The 19,736-nt window shown below is 39.5% G+C and overlaps 4 protein-coding genes across 5 annotated transcripts; 2 read left to right on the top strand and 2 right to left on the bottom strand.

The window, feature by feature from the left end:
* Positions 1 to 273: 273 nt before the first annotated feature.
* On the bottom strand, positions 274 to 1,743 carry LOC119884904 (gastric inhibitory polypeptide). Its single transcript, XM_038695189.1, has 4 exons — positions 1,648 to 1,743; positions 706 to 843; positions 535 to 625; positions 274 to 454 (listed from the first exon to the last, which is right to left on the bottom strand). Exons 1-3 carry the CDS (start codon positions 1,734 to 1,736, stop codon positions 535 to 537), a joined length of 318 nt encoding a protein of 105 aa, XP_038551117.1. The 5' UTR covers positions 1,737 to 1,743; the 3' UTR covers positions 274 to 454.
* A 1,657-nt stretch (positions 1,744 to 3,400) lies between these two features.
* On the top strand, positions 3,401 to 9,760 carry msl1b (MSL complex subunit 1b). 2 transcript variants are annotated; one of them, XM_038695185.1, is made up of 9 exons: positions 3,401 to 3,488; positions 4,024 to 4,731; positions 4,818 to 5,017; positions 5,225 to 5,544; positions 5,688 to 5,752; positions 5,870 to 5,937; positions 6,739 to 6,863; positions 6,961 to 7,033; positions 8,092 to 9,760. In XM_038695185.1, exons 2-9 carry the CDS (start codon positions 4,108 to 4,110, stop codon positions 8,180 to 8,182), a joined length of 1,566 nt encoding a protein of 521 aa, XP_038551113.1. In that variant the 5' UTR covers positions 3,401 to 3,488; positions 4,024 to 4,107; the 3' UTR covers positions 8,183 to 9,760. The 2 variants fall into 2 exon arrangements, with proteins under 2 accessions (XP_038551113.1, XP_038551112.1); XM_038695184.1 differs by having other exon boundaries at positions 5,225 to 5,586.
* A 695-nt stretch (positions 9,761 to 10,455) lies between these two features.
* On the bottom strand, positions 10,456 to 14,404 carry chmp2a (charged multivesicular body protein 2A). The gene is made up of 6 exons (XM_038695186.1): positions 14,248 to 14,404; positions 12,754 to 12,921; positions 12,480 to 12,659; positions 12,266 to 12,396; positions 11,549 to 11,610; positions 10,456 to 11,434 (listed from the first exon to the last, which is right to left on the bottom strand). The coding sequence occupies exons 2-6, from the start codon at positions 12,919 to 12,921 to the stop codon at positions 11,316 to 11,318; spliced, it is 660 nt and encodes a 219-aa protein (XP_038551114.1). The 5' UTR covers positions 14,248 to 14,404; the 3' UTR covers positions 10,456 to 11,315.
* A 1,896-nt stretch (positions 14,405 to 16,300) lies between these two features.
* Positions 16,301 to 18,011, top strand: mrm1 (mitochondrial rRNA methyltransferase 1 homolog (S. cerevisiae)). The gene has a single exon (XM_038695188.1). The coding sequence runs from the start codon at positions 16,496 to 16,498 to the stop codon at positions 17,696 to 17,698; it is 1,203 nt and encodes a 400-aa protein (XP_038551116.1). The 5' UTR covers positions 16,301 to 16,495; the 3' UTR covers positions 17,699 to 18,011.
* The last annotated feature ends 1,725 nt before the right edge of the window (positions 18,012 to 19,736 follow it).

The raw sequence follows: 19,736 nt of genomic DNA, 5'->3' as shown, positions 1-19,736 counted from the left end.
ATATCAGAAACAGGGCCCATCAACTGTTTTCACACATGTTTAAGAATATCGAAACAAATATAGTTATCACATTGTATTTATTTGTCTTATTATGATTATTTATGGTATTTTTTGTGTATTATTATAACTGTTAAACCTAAATAACAAAATCATAATAGGTAAATAAATGTAGTGGAGGCAGCAGACTGAAGACTCAGTTTAGTGAGTCAAAGTAATCTGCAGTGTTTTATTTCTTATACACTATGTTTCCAATAAAAGAAAATACAACATCACTGTTGTAACTCAATCTCAGGTCATTTTATTTTGTTGTGTGATGATTTGTCTTATACAAGGTGGCTTTACACTACACAGAAAATCACACACTACACTTTATCCAAACTTTTAAAATGTCAAAAGGAAAGATCAGAAGATGATGATGATGATTTTCCACAGTGCCTCTGCACCTTTTTGGATCCTAAAAAACAGAATGTGAGATATGGTGTTAAACACAGCAAGACTCACCAGTTTATACGACATGAAAAAGGGAAAACACACCTAGATGTTTCTCTTCTGCGTCTCACGCTGACTGAGCTTCAGCAGCTCGTTGTGCAGGCGCTGCTCTGGATCTTCCTCCGCAGTGGCCAACCTGTGAGAGCAGCAATCACTTGCATAAATCTGTTCTTCCTGCTTTTGCTCAAAATCTTTTGCGGTTATTGGGTGACTTACTCGCTTTTTTTCTGCCTTTGAGTGAGCAAGAAATCCACAAAGTTTTTCTGCACCATTGAATCCATGATTTTGCTGATTTCGCTGGCGATGGCCGACTCAGCGTACCTTCTCGCCACGTGCTGCTCGTCTTCACTGAGACTTTGCAAAGACACAAATATGACATCAAATGAGCAGAGCTGCAGCTGATGATTATTTTCATATTTATGATTAATCGTTTGGTCGATGAGAAAAAAGGTTTTTAAATAAAGAAATCTAGTCTTCAAAAGTCTTGTCTGACCAACAGTAGAGCTGCAGCTAACGATTGTTTTCGCTGTGGATTATTTTCTCGATTATTCGATTAGTTGTTTGGTTTATAAAATGTCAGAAAATGCTGAAAAATATCGATCAGTGCTTCCCAAAGCCCAAGGTGACGTCCTCAAATGTCTTGTTTTGTCCACAACTCAAAGATATTCAGTTTACTGTCATGGAGAAATAAAGATTTTTGGGGGTGTTTTTGCTTGGAAAACAGCTTAAACGATGAATCGATCATAAAAATAGTTGATTAATCTAATTTCAGCTCTACATGTGAGCCACATTGTTCTCACTGTATTAGTTCAGCTGAATAATTAAACTGACGACACCGTCAGACAAAGCATTAAATGGGCTAAATGGTTTAGCAACAAATGTCTTTATATAAAAAACACTATCGGTGTAATGTAACAAATTACATTTGAGCAAAGTACTTTACTTGAGTATTTTATTCTTATGCTACTTGTGTTTCTTAGGTTGTTGATTAAAGTGATTAGTTTTTTACGTTTCTGTGTGTATTTACATCTGAACATCCCCTCTGGTGATCAGCAAAGGCTGTTCTTATCTTACCTTATCTTAAAAAATTATGAATCCTTCAGTGTAATGTGGGAAAACAAGCACATTTAGAGCCCAGTTTAGCTCTGTGAGACTAACCGCATCTCTTCAGGTTGAGTGTTTGCCCCTGCAACATGCAGCGCTCCAGTAAACAGGCACACAACCAAAACTTCAAACAGCACCTTCATGATGATCTTGAAGCAAAAATACAGATTTTTCAATTAGATGAGAGCTTGTCAAGGATAATCTATTGCTTTACACAAAACCAAGAGGAACAGTAAACATTTAATATGGTTTAAACCAAGTGCCTGAACAACTACATGAATTTTTCTATATGTTTCCTTACCTTTAAATTGAGATATCTTTAAAACAGGCAGTGAGAAGTGTTACTTACCCTGGTGGGTTGCCTTCAGAAAACTGGCTTTTATACAGTTTTCTCAGAGGTAATATGTGTCACACGGCAGGAAAGTGAGCAAGAAAAACATTTTATTTCCCCCACATTAAAGCACTAATGAAACACACATGCACAGGTGACTACTGATAACCGACGGAATAATGAATTTGGAGAGTGAATTGATTTGACTCTCCTAAAGAGTCGGTGCTGCGTTAACAACCCACAGGAAACATTCATGGACCATTAAACTAATGATAAAGTGGCACTTTAGCAGCGTATGAAAAATTAATGGTTTGTTGTTAATACATGAGGATGAAGGTGTAAAGTGTAGGCCGAAATGTTCAGTATCAGGATGTTTGCATCATTTCTGCCGTGGAAACAACCTGCTGTCAGGTGACTTTTAATGCACCAGCTTGGCGTCTACATACACATATCCTTTCAGAGTAGTAATGAAATTCATATTTTACAAACCAATACCCTAATACTCTTTTACCATTATTTTATCTTATTACAGGTGTTTTTACTCTTCTATTATGAGAAAACACTCTGCTTTCAGGTTATTATCTCATTTTGAGCAGTGGTGTTTGTGATTTTCTTACCTTTGGTTTATTAGAAAAGTAGTAATGTACAATGTACAAATCAGTAGTGGCATATAACTAAATACATTTACTCAAGTACTGTAGAGAGATTTAGATAATTGAGAGAGATTTAGAATTAATAATGAATATTCTTGCACTTTTTGTCAAAAACAATTTCATTGTCATTTGTTTTATAAATGTATGTAAAGTAGAATATTTTGGTTGGATTCCCTTTCAAACTTTCCTTAAAAAGGAAAACTGGAACTGGAAAAAGACATTCTTATATGTTTTGAAAGAAATGAGAAGAAATATATATATATACTCAAGAAATAGTCAAGAAGAAAAAATGGGCAGACTTTGGACACTTTTACCCAGAACTGCATCAATATAGCATCACAATCAAAGACAATCAAGACTAATTATGTCCTTGACAAATTTCTTATGGACCAATGATATCTTATTTTGAATCTACTGTTCCTCTTTCTTGTTTCTTTTCTATCTTGTTTCTCTTCCTTTATTTTGTACATGTACCGCTTGATGTTTTGTGTTTATAATCTCATTATATATTTTCAATCGAAAATAAAAAATATTTTTTTAAAAAGAAAGAAAGAGAGCTAAAAAAGTTGTAAGACAAGCAGGGAGCAACTGCAGCAGGCTGCATGCACGATAATACGCTGATACTTACTTAAGTACCTTTGAATGCAGTACAGAGTATTTCTACGCTGTAGTATTACACGTGAGTCCTTGTGTTATGTAAATGTTCAATTGCCCCCCTGTTGATTACATAATTACGGTGCCATGTGTGGTGGACTGCAGACGTGTCGCCCCCTGCTGGCGCTCTTCGGATCAAAACCTTCAAAACACAAGAAATGGACAGCCAACAAATTACGCATGCGCAGTAGTCGGCGCTTTAAAACAAGTCTTGAGGAGGGAACATGAAGGCACTTGCAGGTGGAGTTACACTCGAGGTAGGCTTCAAACACAAATAATGCACGTTAGTAAAAACACGTCTGTCTGATTATGAGTGTTACGACGTGGTGGTTGCAGTTGCTTCTCTCCCGAAACGCATTTTGTCGGTTAAAGTAGCCGGTCGACGTTAGCCAGCTAGCTAGCTGTTATTGTTTTTCATGATTTCGCGAGAACCAAAATGGAGGAGATGGCTGCTGCCAGTGTCCTACAGCAGCCACTCCCGAGTCCTTGTTTGAAGCCCTCGCACTGTAATGTCTGCCCTGACGCACCACCGAGTTTAATTCTCCCTAACCGGACTAGTTTGTCTCCAAATTAGCGCCTGTGCACTGTGCTAATGTAGCTTAGCTTGAATTTCAAACCCGGCGAACGGTTTAAGTAAAAGGATGCCCGGGATCAGGCACACTTTGTGTTTTACAGTTTTCTCCGGGGTTGTCCAAGTGTTGGTAGTTAGTGCATATATTTAACTCCCACTTTAGAGACACGGTGCCTCGGACAGCAATAACACAAATGTCTCTATTTGTCTTTGTTTTGCAGGACAGCAGCTGCTAAGTTTTCATGGGAGGTAGCTGTGAAATGCATCGCCGAGGCGTTGCAGGATGAAAAGTCGTCGTGGTCGCCATGACTCTGAGAGCCACACTGTTTCCAAACACAGGATTCAAGCAGGACGCGGACACCGTCGACTTTGACAAAACGCAGCATTTCGGGGCCTCCGCCGGGAGTCCCGTGAGCCTCAAGAAGGAGCCCTGCGACTTTGTTATAGATGTTCAAGACGTGCAGCGGGGCGAGATCCCGAGCAAATCAAAGGACTTAGACCAGAAATACATGACAAGCAAAGTTTCCCTCGCTGCCACAGTTGCAGGAGTAGTTCAAGGTGACAATAAAACTGTGGGGATATTGTCCCCTGTCAGACAAATGGGGGGTGAGGGAACCCCAGTGAAAGGTAAACCCCTCTCTGCTGACAACATGGAAAACCCTCAGATGGCTGTGAACAATAATCCTAAGGATGCCGGTGCAGATGACAGCGTGAAGGGGCTTGTCCCAGGAGTCCTTGGCACTGCATCCATTGAACTTTCCTCTGAGGGCAAGTGGAGGAACATCAGGAAGACCCCTGCTAATCCCCACACACAGGCCAACTGCCTCCGACAGATTCTCCTCCTGCAACTGGACCTCATTGAACAACAGCAACAACAGCTGCAGTCCAAGGACAAGGAGATAGATGAGCTCAAAGCAGACAAGGAGACGGTATGTAAAATAGTATTTTACCTAATCAGGATGTGGTATCTAATGTTTTGATTTTGGCATTTAAGATTTGTTCTCCTCTTTCGCAGCTTCTTGCACGCATTGAACGCATGGAGCGTCGCCTGCAGCTCACAAGGAAGGATCCGCCGCGTGACAAGCGCCTTTTCCAGCCCCTGGAGCCATGGACCCCTGACAAGGAGGACATGTGGGATCTGGATGTAGAGGAGAGTCAACAGCCAAACTCAGCCACTCCACTCCCCTTTAGTCGGGGTGGCAAAGGTCAAAAGAGGTAAAATAAATTGTGCCAGACAGCACTGGCCTTTGCTCATGTGCCTTGTCGTGTTAAATAAAGCCACATTAATGAAATGCATGCAAAAAGGAGAAATTGTGGTCTTTCACAGTAAAATGTAATCTACTCTGCTCTGTTAAAGATGTAGAATGTCTTCTCATATTGTATTGAAGCTTCAGTGCTTAATTCTTTTCTTTGCACACACAGAAAATCCTGCTTTGGAGATGCAAAAGTCCAGAAATCACGTGGCAAAAGTGCCAAGCTTAGCCCCCAGAAGCCTGAGATTCAGCCTGGCTCGCCCAATCAAAGAGAGCTGCGCAGTAAGGAAACCCCAGAGAAATCAGTTCCCATGAAGTCAGGGACAGAAAGGGACATTGTGCTCCAGTGCAAAGAGGAGCCTGACCTGGGCTGTCAGATTGAGGATCTGCCTTTCATGTCTACTACTGAGATGTACCTCTGTTGCTGGAACCAACCTCCTCTCTCCCCTCTGCGTGAGACTTCCCCTAAAAAGGAGGAAGAGGTGGCCAGTGAGTGGACTCCTCATGTAGTACATGATATGCTGATTGTTTGTAAGCCTAACCTATATCCCATCTTTAATCACTTTATCCATCAAATGCCCCAAACACACTATCTATGAGTAACTTCCTCTCCCTCCTTTTATACCTCCTAGTTCCATCTTGGAGGGAAAATCATATAGAGCCCTTGGATGAGGACTCCTCCTTTAACCCGCCTGAGGTGAGGCGCATCTTAAGTCTTTACATGCTAATAATTCTACCTCCTAGAGTTTGAAAAGTTAGCTCACATTAAATCCAAAAGTATTTAACTCACGGGTTACGTTGTCTACCCATCAAGCCGCTGGACGACAATGTGTTTTTGAAACGCCACGCGAAGCTCGAGTTGGATGAGAAGAGGAGGAAAAGGTACAAATCACTGACAGAAGTTGTTTGAGATTTGAATAAATACGTGCTTGAGTTGTGACTGGAAACTGACTGATACTGAATATTGGAGTTAATAAAATCCAGGATGATAATGTATCGACCAATATTTATTTTTTTAAAGGTAAACATGAAACAGAATTATTAAGGATTTTGTAAAATGTGGTTATTAAAGTGTTGTGACAGGGATATTCTGGACAAAAATATCAGCTTTAATTTGAAAATGAATCATGATTTCAACAGCAAATTAGATGTTAAAGATGAGAAAATGAAACTGATAAAAACCTTAAAATCTGAACTACGATGAAGTAAAATAAACATTAAATGAAGTAGCAGTGGAGAGGGTAAGCTTGTAAATTGAACATTAAATACATTTTTATAGTGAAAGACTAATTGACCTACAGGTACTTTTATTTCTGTGTTAAAACCCGTTACATGACTGTATTATGCAAACAGTTTTATAGAGATTAAGAAAGACCTGAGGGGGGAAAAAAACATCATTGGCACTTCTGTACTATTTCTTTTACACAAATATATTTACACTTTTCCCTTATTATTTACTGTAATGTGTATATACAAGGTCTGAAGTGTGAAAACTAATAATTAAGTAGTAATTTACACATGTAAATACAGCATTCTGTGAAGTCTGTTAGCTACAAATAATTAGTCATCTGTTCCAGCAATAAAGAAAACATCTGACTTTCCAGCTCTGTTGTAACATGAGGGTGGTAACTATGATTTCTGTCTCTCTTCGTGCCATTTTTAAATAATCTTCTGTATTTTCAGATGGGACATCCAGCGAATCAGAGAGCAGCGTATGTTTCAGCGTTTGCAGCAGCGCATGAACAGAAAGAAAGTCGTGCCGGAGACTGAGCCAGAGCTTTCATCCTTCTACCCCGACACTGAAGATGGTACGTCTGTATAACTAAATGTCAAATAAAATCAAATTAATGGGATGTTTTTAAACTGATTTGAGAGATTTTAACTTGACTCTTTTATTTCTGACAGTTGAAACTATAGTGATCACTCCCTTCTTGCCCGTGGTTGCATTTGGCCGGCCGCTGCCCAAACTCTCACAACAGTAAGTTGGAGCAGCATATGTGTTTTTTTTATTTATTTTTTTATCCTTGCAGTCAGCATCATGTTGCGGAAAGGGTAGTAAGCTAGTAGGTTAAAGCTGTATACCAAAGAGATTATTTGGTAAAAGCATGTATGCAAGACATTTTACTCATTTTGGTCATTTGAACAAACTCTAATTTAGCCTTGGCTGTAAGATAACAAAAGGGTTATATTCCCGCTGACAGGATTAAAAGGTAAACATATAGTTTCTTAGTAAGCCTCCACAACCGCTTCACTGCTCCTCGGAGATTCTCCGAGTCTGAACTTTTCTGGAGGGATGAACATCATTCTTCCATAAGATGATGATGTTGGAGAGCGCTGTCTAACTGTGCATTCAGACCAAATGTGAATTTAATCCTCGCAGGATCACTGGACTACTGCTGAGTGCTCACACACATGATAATGTGAATGAACACAACCCGCGATTACTACAGTTGTATGAACACAAAGTAAACATTTTGCAGTGATGTATTTGCAGTAAGTGCATCAAAATGATGCTGAAATAACTACAACATGATGTGGATTTGTTAAACATATGAATTCATGCTTTGTCAGGTCTGTCAGCAAGACAACAACTTTTTAAGTGTTTGTTTTCTGAATGGAGAGATGGAGGAAATGGAGAATTGAAAATCTTCAGTTGCGCCTTCCGACTTGCAACCTCCGCACCGCGCAGCAGGAAATCGTGTGTCTCCGCGTATTTGCATTGACTTTGTATGTATACGCGCTGCCCCAAACCCTCAATTTGTGTTTGGTCTGAATGCACAGTAACGCATCACACCAACGTCTCCCATAGGTGTTGAGCTGGGTTGAGATCTGGTGACTGTAAAGACCATAGGATGTGATTCACATTTCATAAAACCATCCAGTATGGAGGAACCTGCAAAATGTTTATCCACTTATCAGATTTTCCCCTTTTTAATTTGTCCCGACTCTAATTAGCTTTTCAACAATTAAAGTTGAAGGCAATTAAGTCTCAACAAAACGGTACAACAAAAGTAAAATGTTTCATTCTTTCTCCAGGAACTTCGAGCTACCCTGGCTGGATGACCGAAGCCGATGTCGCATCGAGGTGCCCAAAAAACACACGCCTCACCGGACCTGTCGGAAGTGAAACCCACGTGGCGCCCACGAGATTCTCCGGTCTCAGCGTGTCCCCGCAGACTAGCTGATCTCCTGCGGAATAATGTAGACGGATGGGAGATAGCTGCTCCATTGGGTGTCTTTTTGGTCTCATTTACACATCTGAAAGGGAGATAAATGCCTGATGCCACAAGATTACAGTCCCTGTGTGAGCAGCTGTTGAAGATTACACATCAGTTTGTATTGTTAAAAAAACCAACAGAGTTATGTGCATGTCCTGTAACATGTTTAAAACCCATTTTGCAGCAGCTGTGCCATCCAAAGTTGATTTTAACACACAAAAGTGGAGTTCCTGTCACTTTTTATGCAGTCAGCTGACGGGATAGATTGGACACTAATCTTGAGTGTATTCATGTGGGGCATTTTGAATGAAAAGTAGAATTTGAACTACACGTCATGAGCAATATGTTTGCAACTTTTTGTTCTGGGTAGTCCTACCACACTCCTCCTCTCTGCCTGAGTGGGGCAAAAAAAAAAAGAAGTCACAATCTGACTGTATCGTGCTGTGTATTGCCTATATTGTTCGCACACAACTTCAAATAAGATTTTATCAATGTTAAGTGTGATATTGGGAGTTTTGAGCCACACTCAGCATGGTTTCATATATTAATAAATTGCGGTTCTTTCCAATCTAATGTAAGAAAAAAAAATTAAGAAAAGCAACCAAATGATTGTTAGGTGTTCGTGGTTTGCTTTATGAAAACAATGGCACAGAAACTTAGACGGGTGGTAACCTTGGCTTGAGACCCAGTGTTCTGTACCCTGGTTTGTTTTTCTTTTTGTTTTTTAGTTGTTTTTTTTTTTATGTGAGTTGCATGAACTCTATTTAGCCGTTTCAAAAGATGGTAGCATGGCATAACCCCAGAATGGAGAATACTCTGCTCATTTGGGCTACAAAAACTACAAGATATTATTCTTGAAAGCATGACTTTTGGCTGCTATGTTCAGTGGGAACCGCTGCGTTCAGCCTCTTCATAAAGGCTTAATCCGATAACAACGTACAGTTTTGATCTTTCGTGTTTCCAATCTTTACAATACGCTTACATCCAGTAAATACTAGGCAAGTTATGTGTACGCATTGTTCTCTTCAAGGATGCAGTTAACTGACATTCAAGAGAACCATTTTAGACGATAAATAAGCTTTCTAGCTGTAGTTCTAGCGATGTTCACCAGTACGCTCTTTAACATGCTGCCAGTTAATCTCTCCCTTTCTGAGTTAATCTCAGTTACAATCGCAGCGTTTCATTTCTGCCCGTGTTCTCTTCCTCGGTGCATTTGTCCAACCTGTTTTTTACATATGATGCAATATGGCTTTCTGCAGCTTCAACTGCCAGGTGTATGTATGTGTAGGCAGATTTTGGGAAATACAAAGTAAATCTTTTTTTCTGTACATAGCTTTCAGAAACAAATGTACATAAAACATGCCTGTTATTTTTTTATTATTTAATGTTGGAAGTGTTGAGTACATTCAATATTCTATGATTGTATGTGGACAAATTGACAGTTTTGAAAGTTAAATTTTTTTGGAATAAAATTAACTTGTCTGATACTTGCATTTGGTTGTGTGAGTTTTCGGTGCGCCAGAACAAGCAGAAGATGATTTGAGGCTGATATCGATATTTGAGTTTTCAAAAATATAATACTTTTAATATAAATAAAACCGTTTTGATAGGAACCCTTTAGATTTAGTTATTACATATCTTTGGCTTTTCTAAACGGCAATTTCTTAAGTTTTGGTTGAAATTGACCAGTATAGCAGCTTTAGTTGTAACTTCTGTGTTCAGCAACTTGGTCTAATGTATTTCTGTGTAGATTTGTGTTTTTCCAAGTAGCAAAAAAAGTCATGTGAAGAAATAAAACTGAGCTAGGATCAGTAATAGGTTTACATGAAAACACTCCTATCACGGATATGATCTTTGTAGTCTATTAAATAAACTATTATAAGGTGAACAGTCTTTTTATGAAGCAGCAAAGGCCAAGACTGACTAGATGTCCTCAGCATCGGTCAAGCCCCAAAAACATTGGATACTACAGTTCCCATAATGCAAGTAGATAGCATCTGCCATGAGACACTCCCTGCCCGGTGAACACCTACGTCTTTCCGATGCCACACCTGCAGACGTGTGATAAATGATGACCTGACAGCGTTATTTTCCGTGACTCGACAAAATCTCCGGAGTCACAGAAAACATGGCAACCGTTTTCACAGGTTGAGTGAAAGTTTCTAATCAGACAACCAGTTAGTTAAATCTTGAAAAAATGTTTATTGAATAAAGAAAAGCAAAACAGGACATTATCTCAAAAATAAACACCACCCATATTCACGTTTTGGTGAAAATCCTGTTTATCTCAAAAACACCACTGACTAATGGTCGCCAGGAAGTACACAGGAGTGCTTTTTCCACTTAGTCAGCTGAGCATACCTTTCTTTCTTTGTCTTTCATCCCCTCCATTATATATTTTTCTAATATAAACCGTCCTATTAGTGAATTTAGACACAAAAGATGTTGAGATAACACACTTTTTGTACACCATCGTCAGCTAAAACTTGACGGCCCACAAATAAACATAAGCAAAAGTCTTCAAAAACCTTACACCAGGGCTAAAACGGTATATTTATATGATAAATGTGGATACAAAGAACGCCAAACCAACCTGATGTACAAAAAGTGCTGACATTTGTATGCGTCACACATCTAAAATATCCACTTCTCCCATGTTGCAATCGTTCATTTGGCTTCTTCGTTTTTAGTGTTAATTTAAAGTGTGAAAACATTCCTTGGAGGAGTAAGTATTTGTACAGACAGTGAAATAAATTTTCACTTTTCAGAGAATTTGTCATTTGGCAATGTCTTAAATGAGACAAATCGTTTTCTAGACCTACAGAGAATAATCCTTTTTTTTTTTTTGTTGATAAAATACATAATACACTCATAAAATAAGAACACCTCAAACAGAAAGCCATATACCTTTATAAACACAGGCCGTTTACTGAAACAGCCGGTGTTCTGCCAGTTATACCTTCAAAAGAATCTAAACACAGAGATTCGAGTATGTTTGTATTAACCTCGCCACAGTGCGCTTGTCTGACAGTAACAATGTGTTCAATCTCTCCGGAGGTTATTCAGTCGCTCCTCCAGATCGGCGTCTGCGTCGGCCAGGGCGGGTTGAGGCTCGGCCTTCTTCCCAGCCACCGACAAGCTTCCTCCGGTGCTTGGAAGATCTGAAATGAACACACGATGCTCATGCAATGATATAACAAAATGTAAAATTCCAGACCAAAGACGAGGAGCACATGTATGAATTTTCACGATTTGTGCTCGGAAGTGTTTCTTACTTGACAGTTCATCGGACAGATTGAGACCCAACTCGTCCAGCACTTGGGACACGATGGCGTCGCTGTACGTGAAGAAGAGACACAGACACAAGTGTATCAAAAGGACTACAAAACATATATTGGGTTAATTATAATCAGATTGTGGAGGGTGAATCATAAAAAGGTCAAAACTAATAGCAGTCACAAATTTTGGGTTGCACTTCCTTAAATTTTTTGGACTTCTGGAGACGAAAATCGATGCAGCATATCCTGAATTTCAAGCTCCTAAAATGTTGGATTCAACACTTCCCATAATGCAACTCAGGAGGTCATTTCAAATTGTTGGCGAACGTTTGGGGAGGGTAGCGTTTATTGTTCTCTTACTTTGTTTCACAAAATCTCTCTCTTTCAGGGCAGAACAATTACTTCGGACTGAAACAGTTTCTCTCACTTTCTTTCATCAAATCAATACCTCTTCAGATTAACAAGAGTTGCTGCTTTTAAGAAATTAACCAAACATGGGCTGAAACAACTGGTACACTGATATCTGTGAGTAAGCGAGATTCTGCAGTTGTATGAATGTAGAGAGGAAAGAAAAAAATAATTGATTATTTAACTATTTTTAATGTGTATGGGGGAATTACAGATAGTGATTGTCTATAATTCCTTTAGTAAGTAATTATTATAATGAATTCTAATAAGCATTTGTGTAATGAAAGGTTTGCACCAGTCCTTTACCTCTCATCTTCATCATCCTCATCACCCATGGCATCATCGATAGCGTCATTCATCATCTCCTCTTTCATGTCCATGATTTCACTCTGTCGCTCAAAGTCCATCATGATTTTCTGAATCTGAGGCAGTTTCAGCTGTGGAAATGTTAAGAGATGGTCAACACAGCAGGCTTATGGTTTACTTCCATCGAACAGCGTTTTGTTTCGTTTTGACAGACCTGTCTGTTCATGGTGGCCATGGCTTTGGTGACACCTTTCATTGCCTGTGCCATGCTGTTGTTGGACTTGAGCGTCTGTATCTTTAGGCTGACGGCCTGAATGTTGGCTTTCATCATGATGAACTTCTTGACGTAGCGCCGTGTGCGCACCAAATCCTTGGCCATGATCTTGACGGCGTCCTGCAGTTTTAAAATAACACACATCACAGTTGGGATTCTGTCTCTTTAACAATTATTCTCTACTCGTAAAACAAGTTATTTGCCGTAGTCTCACCATTTGTCCCTGTTTGGCCATTTTCTTTATGTCAGCAATGATCTTTTTCTCCTGCTGCTCCAGTTTCATTCGCTCTCGGTCCAGGTCTCTCATGGCTCGGTTGAGCGCCCTCTGATTCTGCCTCAGCATCTCCTCCGGAGTCTTCCTCTTCCCAAACAGGAATTCCATCTGTTTGGGAAAAGAATATATTTTCATTGCAAATTTTAGATATAGCTAAATATATAGACACAAGATCCCCTCTCTGTCTCGCCCATATACAAACTGAAATAGGATCCTACTCAAAAGGAACAGATGGTAGTCAATTAAACAAATACAACATAAAACAACAAGAGGCAATGTTTTGATTTTTTTAAAATATTTTAATACGGCAAGGTGTCCGTATAGGTCAAACAGGGCTACCACATCTTCAGAAAGGTTTTTTGAGTGTATATGTGATTGTTTCGAGTGGCATAAAACTACAGCTGCAAAGATTTATTAATTACTTGTCACCTATTAAATTATTTGCCATGTATTTTGATACTCAATTAATTGGTTTGAGTAATTTAAGAAAAAGAGTATTATATATTTATTTGGGTTGTGGACAAAAACAAGACATTTGAGGACGTCACCTTTGACTTCAATTGCCATTTTTCTGACATTTTATAGACGAAACAACTTTTCTCGATTATTCGAGAAAATAAACAACAGATTAACTGACAATAAAAATAGTGGTTAGTAACCTCAACCAAAATGTGTTCATAGCACAGAATATCAAAAAATTATCGAGAGTTAGTCAGATTCGTAGTTTGTTCATTTATTCTTTTAGAAGATATTATTTGAGGCAAGATTTTATTTTATTTTTTAAACTAAATCTGTGTTTAGTGTATTCTTCTTGACAATTTACAGAAATAGTTTGACATTGTTTTGTCATTAATTGTAGCTTTGGAAGTATTTATTTATCTATGTACAAATAAAACATTTAAATCAGCTTGTTTTTAAAGCTGCTATCAGGGGTTTTGATGAGTTGATCATTTGAGACAGCTGTGCTGGAGCTTGCCAAAAGATTTCAGGACGTCAGTTAAATGATCAATTATTCGACAAAATACTTATAGATGATGACAGCGATAGTTTGTCGAAGCCCTTGTCACATACTACACAGTAGTGTAATGTACTGTGATGTTAGACGCTATGTAGCTGTGAGAAAGTGGAGAGATTTTAACTTTTCTGTGGAAAGGTTTTATAAGTTACCTGGAAAATAAGCGATACTGACAGTTTTATTTTTACACATCTCTGTCAGTTTCTAACCCCGTTTCGGCCACGTTGTCCTGCCAATGACCTCATTGTTTGCTGGACAATATTACTCAGCAGTTTGTTATGTGACCTGAGGCCTGTTACGAATCTAAAGTGTCCTTTCAGCCGTGTTTTAGCTCCTGAACCTGCCTCAACATCTTCCAGGACTAACGTTAGCCGTTAGCCCCACCAGCACCAGACAACCCCGCAGTGTGTTCCTCTCACCGTGTCACAAGCTTGGAGTAAAAAAAAGACGGTAATCCAGAAGATAAGCGGTGTTTAGGGCGTCTTCTCCGGCTTCAACTCAACACAAATTTGAACGATTATTTGTTTTCTTTCCTACACTTCCGTGTTGCGATGGGTTACTTCCGGGAAAGACGTAATCGCGTACGTATAAATAGACGTCCGGCGTCACGGGCGTGAAGTTCCTCTCTCATACAGTCTATGCACGAGAGTGACAGCTTTCAAAATAAAAGCTTCATTCAAAAACAAGTGAGTTCTGCAATTTAGCACAAGGAGTGAAACCACAATATAAAAATACTCCTGTATTCCTGTGTAGTCCTGCATTCAAAAGTGTCAAAACTTTTCTTTTCTGATTAGCCACACAAGTTATTACAAAAAGGCTATTCTATTAGGCTCTATTGGCACTTTGAAAGCTGTATAGCTACCAAATCAGGGTGGCTGAGTCCGTCACCTCTTTTAAATCCCTTCTTAAAACATACTTTTATTGGAGAGCCTTTCCTGATTTTAGTTTATTTAATAAAAAACAATTCTTTTAACTGTATTTTTAGTTCTTAAGTGTTTTCTTGCTTTTATCTTGTATCTTGTTCATCATGTATCTTGTATCTATTTTATATGTGTTTTATTGTATTTTCACTTGTCAAAGCACTTTGTAACATGGTTTTAAAAGGGGTCGATAAGTAAAGATGATGATCGTGATGATGATTATTATTAAATAATAATAATAATAATAATAATATCATTATTATTGAGTACACTGTGGTTGTGTTCTCAGTAGGTGGGAATTTACACATGGTAGTTATTTTACAGTCTGATCCTAGAATGTTTACACCGAATATACTTAAATGTGATAATTATTAGGTGGAGAAAAAATGTGTTAATTAAGAACTGGAGCTGGGTATTGATGTCTGTGCCTCTACGGTAACTTACATGGAGAATCTAAACAGGTTTTGTCACCTAAAATATATAAAACTGCTCAACTTATCAACATTAAATAAATGAAAGTATAAATAAAGAAACAATGCCCAGGATTCAGGATTTGTTATTCCTTGCAGTGTGCAAAAGGCTTTAAAACAGGATTTTGATCTGTATGCTGGGAAATAAAAAACATATATCAACAGTTAGTAGTTACTGGCTACTAAAATTAAATAGAAAATCCAAATATTTTAAAAACATGTTGGTAGTAGGTGTATTTCGGGACTCATGACCTCATTATTTCTAAAATCCTGGCTACAGCTTGGATGATTCAAAAGTTGGGTCTAAATTGAGATTTACATACAGTAGGCTACTGCTGTAAAATATGATGTAATGATGCCAATGCATCACATTTAAGAAATTCATTATATATTTTGTGTGCTTGATTTTGATCTGCAAAGAAACTTAAAGCTGCCAACTAGATGCAAAAAGTTTAACATTTTCCTCTGACAGTAATACGTAGTGAAAGTAAAAAGTTGCCCAAGCAAATACAAGTACGTTTAATTACACATTTACTTTCCACCTCTGATTAATGACATGCCAATGCAAAAGGAAACGATATTGCCTAGTTTAGGAGGAATGTATAATAAAATAAATGTATGTAAGCTAAACATTTTCATTTACAAACCTCTTACAAGCAATACAAAAGTAATAGGAGCACTGTATAAATATCTTTGATGAAACCACTGACTACAAGTGAATAGCCTTCCTCTCTTTATTTACCTTTTTAACCCACCTGTGTTTATGAATATTTAGCTTGACATGCATTCTATTATATTTTTGCATTTATTCTTTATTCTAAATTCTCAAAGTATAAATGTCTTTATTATTAAACAGATGATTATGTTATCTTGGATATGTTGTGTATTTGTTTTGTGCCTGATGTAGAACGTGCATGTTTTACTTTGTTGAACAAAGTTTTGTTTAAACAGAAATCGCAAACGTTGTGCTTTTATTTTAGAGGCACCATCGCTTGACATCCGGCCATAATCTCGCTTGCTTTAGGCAGCTGGCTCGCACGTGTGCGTATTCCGGGTAAAGGCCAGAAACATATCAGGTAAGGACGGCTATAGAAGAAGTTGATGGTTAAACAAGGGCAACACTTTAACAGCTCAGGCTTTACAAATGATAATAGATACTGAGTGAAATCTGCTGACACAACAGTTTTGGATTAATGGACGTATCAGGCAGCTGAACCACATTCCCCTGAGGCAGCTACCCTTCTTAGTGCCTCAGATTTCCAGTTCTCTGTTTCAATATGTGGGTACTCAGTGTTGCATGTCAGCACAAGTTGCTACTTGTTTTGTCTGGCAGAGTGCACAACCCGGCATCAGTCTTAAGAGTGGGCTCTCAGGTTGCTTCTTCTTACCATGTCTCAGCTACTCTCCTGTGCCCAGAGGACAGCAGCATCAACCCTGTGGGGAAGAGACGACGCAGAGTGTTAAATACCTCTGGTGTCCAACACAAACCTCTTGGATCAGATGGATGGCGGGATCGTGAGAGGGTGGTTCAGGGTAAAGCGTGGAAAAACGAGATTCCAGTGTTGCAGGAGCCAAATCAGAGGAGGGGAGAGGACAGCAGGGTGTCATCTGAACTCAGGAAACTGTGTCTGGAGGATTTCCCTGCAGAGAGGGAGAGGCCTGCTAGACAGAGATCAACACCGGACTCCAAAGGAGAGAACTGTGAGATTGTTTTTGGCATTGCGCCCTGTCTCTTGGCTCTCACTCAGGGCAGAAGAAAGGCCCGTAAACTTTTTGTTAAAGACGGTGAGGCCTCTCACCGGGCTTCTGTGTTAAAGGTGTGTGAGGAGGCTCATCGGCGAGGAGTACAAGTCCATCGGGTCAGTAAGAAAGATCTGGACAAGATCTCCTCTGGGCGAGTACATCAAGGCGTATGCCTGCAAGCCAGTCCTCTGGGTTATCTCACCGAAAACAGAGACTCTGCCCCCAAAAGAAAAGACGGCACCACCCCTCTCTGGCTCGTCCTGGAGGGAATTCAGGACCCGATGAATCTCGGCGCCATCCTACGCTCTGCTTATTTCTTGGGTGTGGACAGAGTCGCCAGCAGCCTTCGCTACACTTGTCCTCTGTCTCCAGTGGTCAGCAAAGCCAGCTCAGGTGTCATGGAGGTGATTGGGGTGTATGGGTATGAAAATCTTGAAGATATGCTCAAGCTAAAGGTGACACAGGGCTGGCAGGTGGTTGGCACGGTGGGAGCTGAAGCAGAGGCGTCCCAGATTCCTGTCACCAAGTGTTCAGACTTTCAGATGACCAAACCAACATTGTTGTTGCTGGGGGGTGAGGGGGAAGGACTGTCCCAGGGGCTGCTGTCTCTGTGCCAGACCCTTCTCACCGTCCCAGCTGGCAGAGAGTTGTTCCCCGGTATAGAGTCTCTCAACGTCTCTGTAGCTGCAGGCATTCTTCTGCACTCTCTGCTGTTCTCCAGGAGGTCGACCAGATGATGACCTCCCTAAATATCTGCCGGTACTCTAACGGACGGAGATTTAACCAACAACAGAATCACATGTTGATGTAAATGAAATCGAACAATTCACTTTACTTCTTCATCAGTGGCTTTAAAGGATGAGGCTGATGATATTCTATATATTTTTCTTATTGTAACAAGTTTCATGAAAATACTGAAACCAACAATGCATTGACTATTGTGTGTGTGTGTGTGTGTGTGTGTGTGTTTCCAAAGCCGGATATATTGTATCCCTCTGTGCCACAGAGCTCCATTGTTGTCCAGGAACTATTAAAAACACTTAAATGAGCCTCACTGTTGCACTGACATGTTCCTTCATCGCCATGAACACACACACTGTAGTTTGTTTTGAGTCACATACACCGTCCTGCTGCCCCAAATACTCACTAGAGCACCATATGTGGATTAATCCGCTGCTGAAAAGATTCCCCAACAAATGCACTATTTACTCCTGATTGAGTAACGTTTTCTAAAGACTACAGAGACCAGCCATTTCTGAAAGATTAAACAACATATTTGTGAGCCATTTTTTGAAGATTTACATGTTCTGTAGGAACCAGTGGGCTTGGAAATGAGAGCAGACAACGGAGAAACGTTTGTTAGACATTTGTTGGAAATATACAGAATAACTTATCCTTTAAAATGCTTCTCTGTTGCTCACTTGAAATAACAAAAAATATATATGTCATAGGTCTGCCTGTATGTCTTTTCTGCTGAATAAAAAAAACTATTTTAATGTACTCTGGTTGCATGGCCATTACAGTGAAGTCTATACACAGTCGGATTTTATTATTTTGAAAAAAATAATACATGATCATGAAGACTCTTTGCACATATTTGTCATGTTTTGAATATATTTCTGACCTGTTCTTCTGTGTTTGGGCCACAGAGCCAGGGCCAAATTTGGGGAGTTTACATTCTACAAATACACTTAAATTATCCATAATCCAGTCCATAATGTCAGATTTGTTGGCAGAAAATAAATGGTCTACCAGGAATCTTTGGTGTTGTGGAAAAGATTTGAAACATCACAGAGCGTCATGTAGGGAGAAGAAAATATATTTGAACAGTAAAAGAACTTTGTAGGAACCTGCTGCAGGAATTTGCACCCGTTTAGACACAAGAGCACCAGTGAGGTCCAACACTGATGTTGGGTGATCAGGTCTGGCTCACCAGGTTTTGTGCACATACAAGGAATTTGACCCCAGTTTTACATCAGAATCAGGTTTATTGCCAGGTACATTTTCACATACGAGGAGTTTGCCTTGGTATATATTGGTGCTTAACAATACACATAACATAAATTTATAAAAAGTAAATAGATCAAAAATGTTTTCGAATTAACGCAATGAAGTTCAAAGTTGTGTGTTGTTGCTTGGGGTCAAGTGTGGTGGTCGGGGGCATGAGAGTCAGTGACAGACCTGGGCCTTGTTGAGGAGGCTTGGTTGCAGATGGAAAGAAAGTGTTCTTGTGGTGTGGTGTGCATCTTCCTGCTGGAGCGGAGTGTCTGAAACATTAGCGTTACTCTCAGTGTATATACACAAAACAGGCATAACCAAACACAGACACAAACTACAGTGTACAAAAACACAACAACATCTTGGCCCAGTTTTTCAAAAAGTTTAATCCGGATGCAGAATAAACTTTCTGAACAACTGGGTACCGTAGACAGCAACAGTGTAGGGGTAAAGTAAGTATTTAAGTACAGTACTTTAGTAAATGTATCCAACGAAGGTTAAAGTCAAGGGCAACTGGACTTGGTTGAAGATACTGGAAGACGTTTCGTCCCTCATCCAAAGGACTTCTTCAGTTCTGACTGACTGGCAGGGAAACTCTGCTATTTAACCTCAGTGGGGTCGTTATCCCGGGTCATCGATACCGCTGGTTCATTAGTGTTCCTTGTTGCTGTGACGACAGTCGTTACAGTCGTTAAGACTACCTGTGGCCAAGACTGAACGACCATCGTTGGTATCTTCACCTGAGGTCAATAGGTTACGTTTGTTGAGTTTCCTGGG

This window comes from Micropterus salmoides, unplaced genomic scaffold (genome assembly GCF_014851395.1).
Source record: "Micropterus salmoides isolate LMB-PRFRI ecotype aquatic unplaced genomic scaffold, ASM1485139v1 Ms_hic_scaffold_3762, whole genome shotgun sequence".
Lineage (NCBI taxonomy): Eukaryota > Metazoa > Chordata > Actinopteri > Centrarchiformes > Centrarchidae > Micropterus > Micropterus salmoides.
The sequence above is the reverse complement of the archived record's forward strand: the minus strand, read 5'-3'. Positions and strand labels throughout refer to the sequence as shown.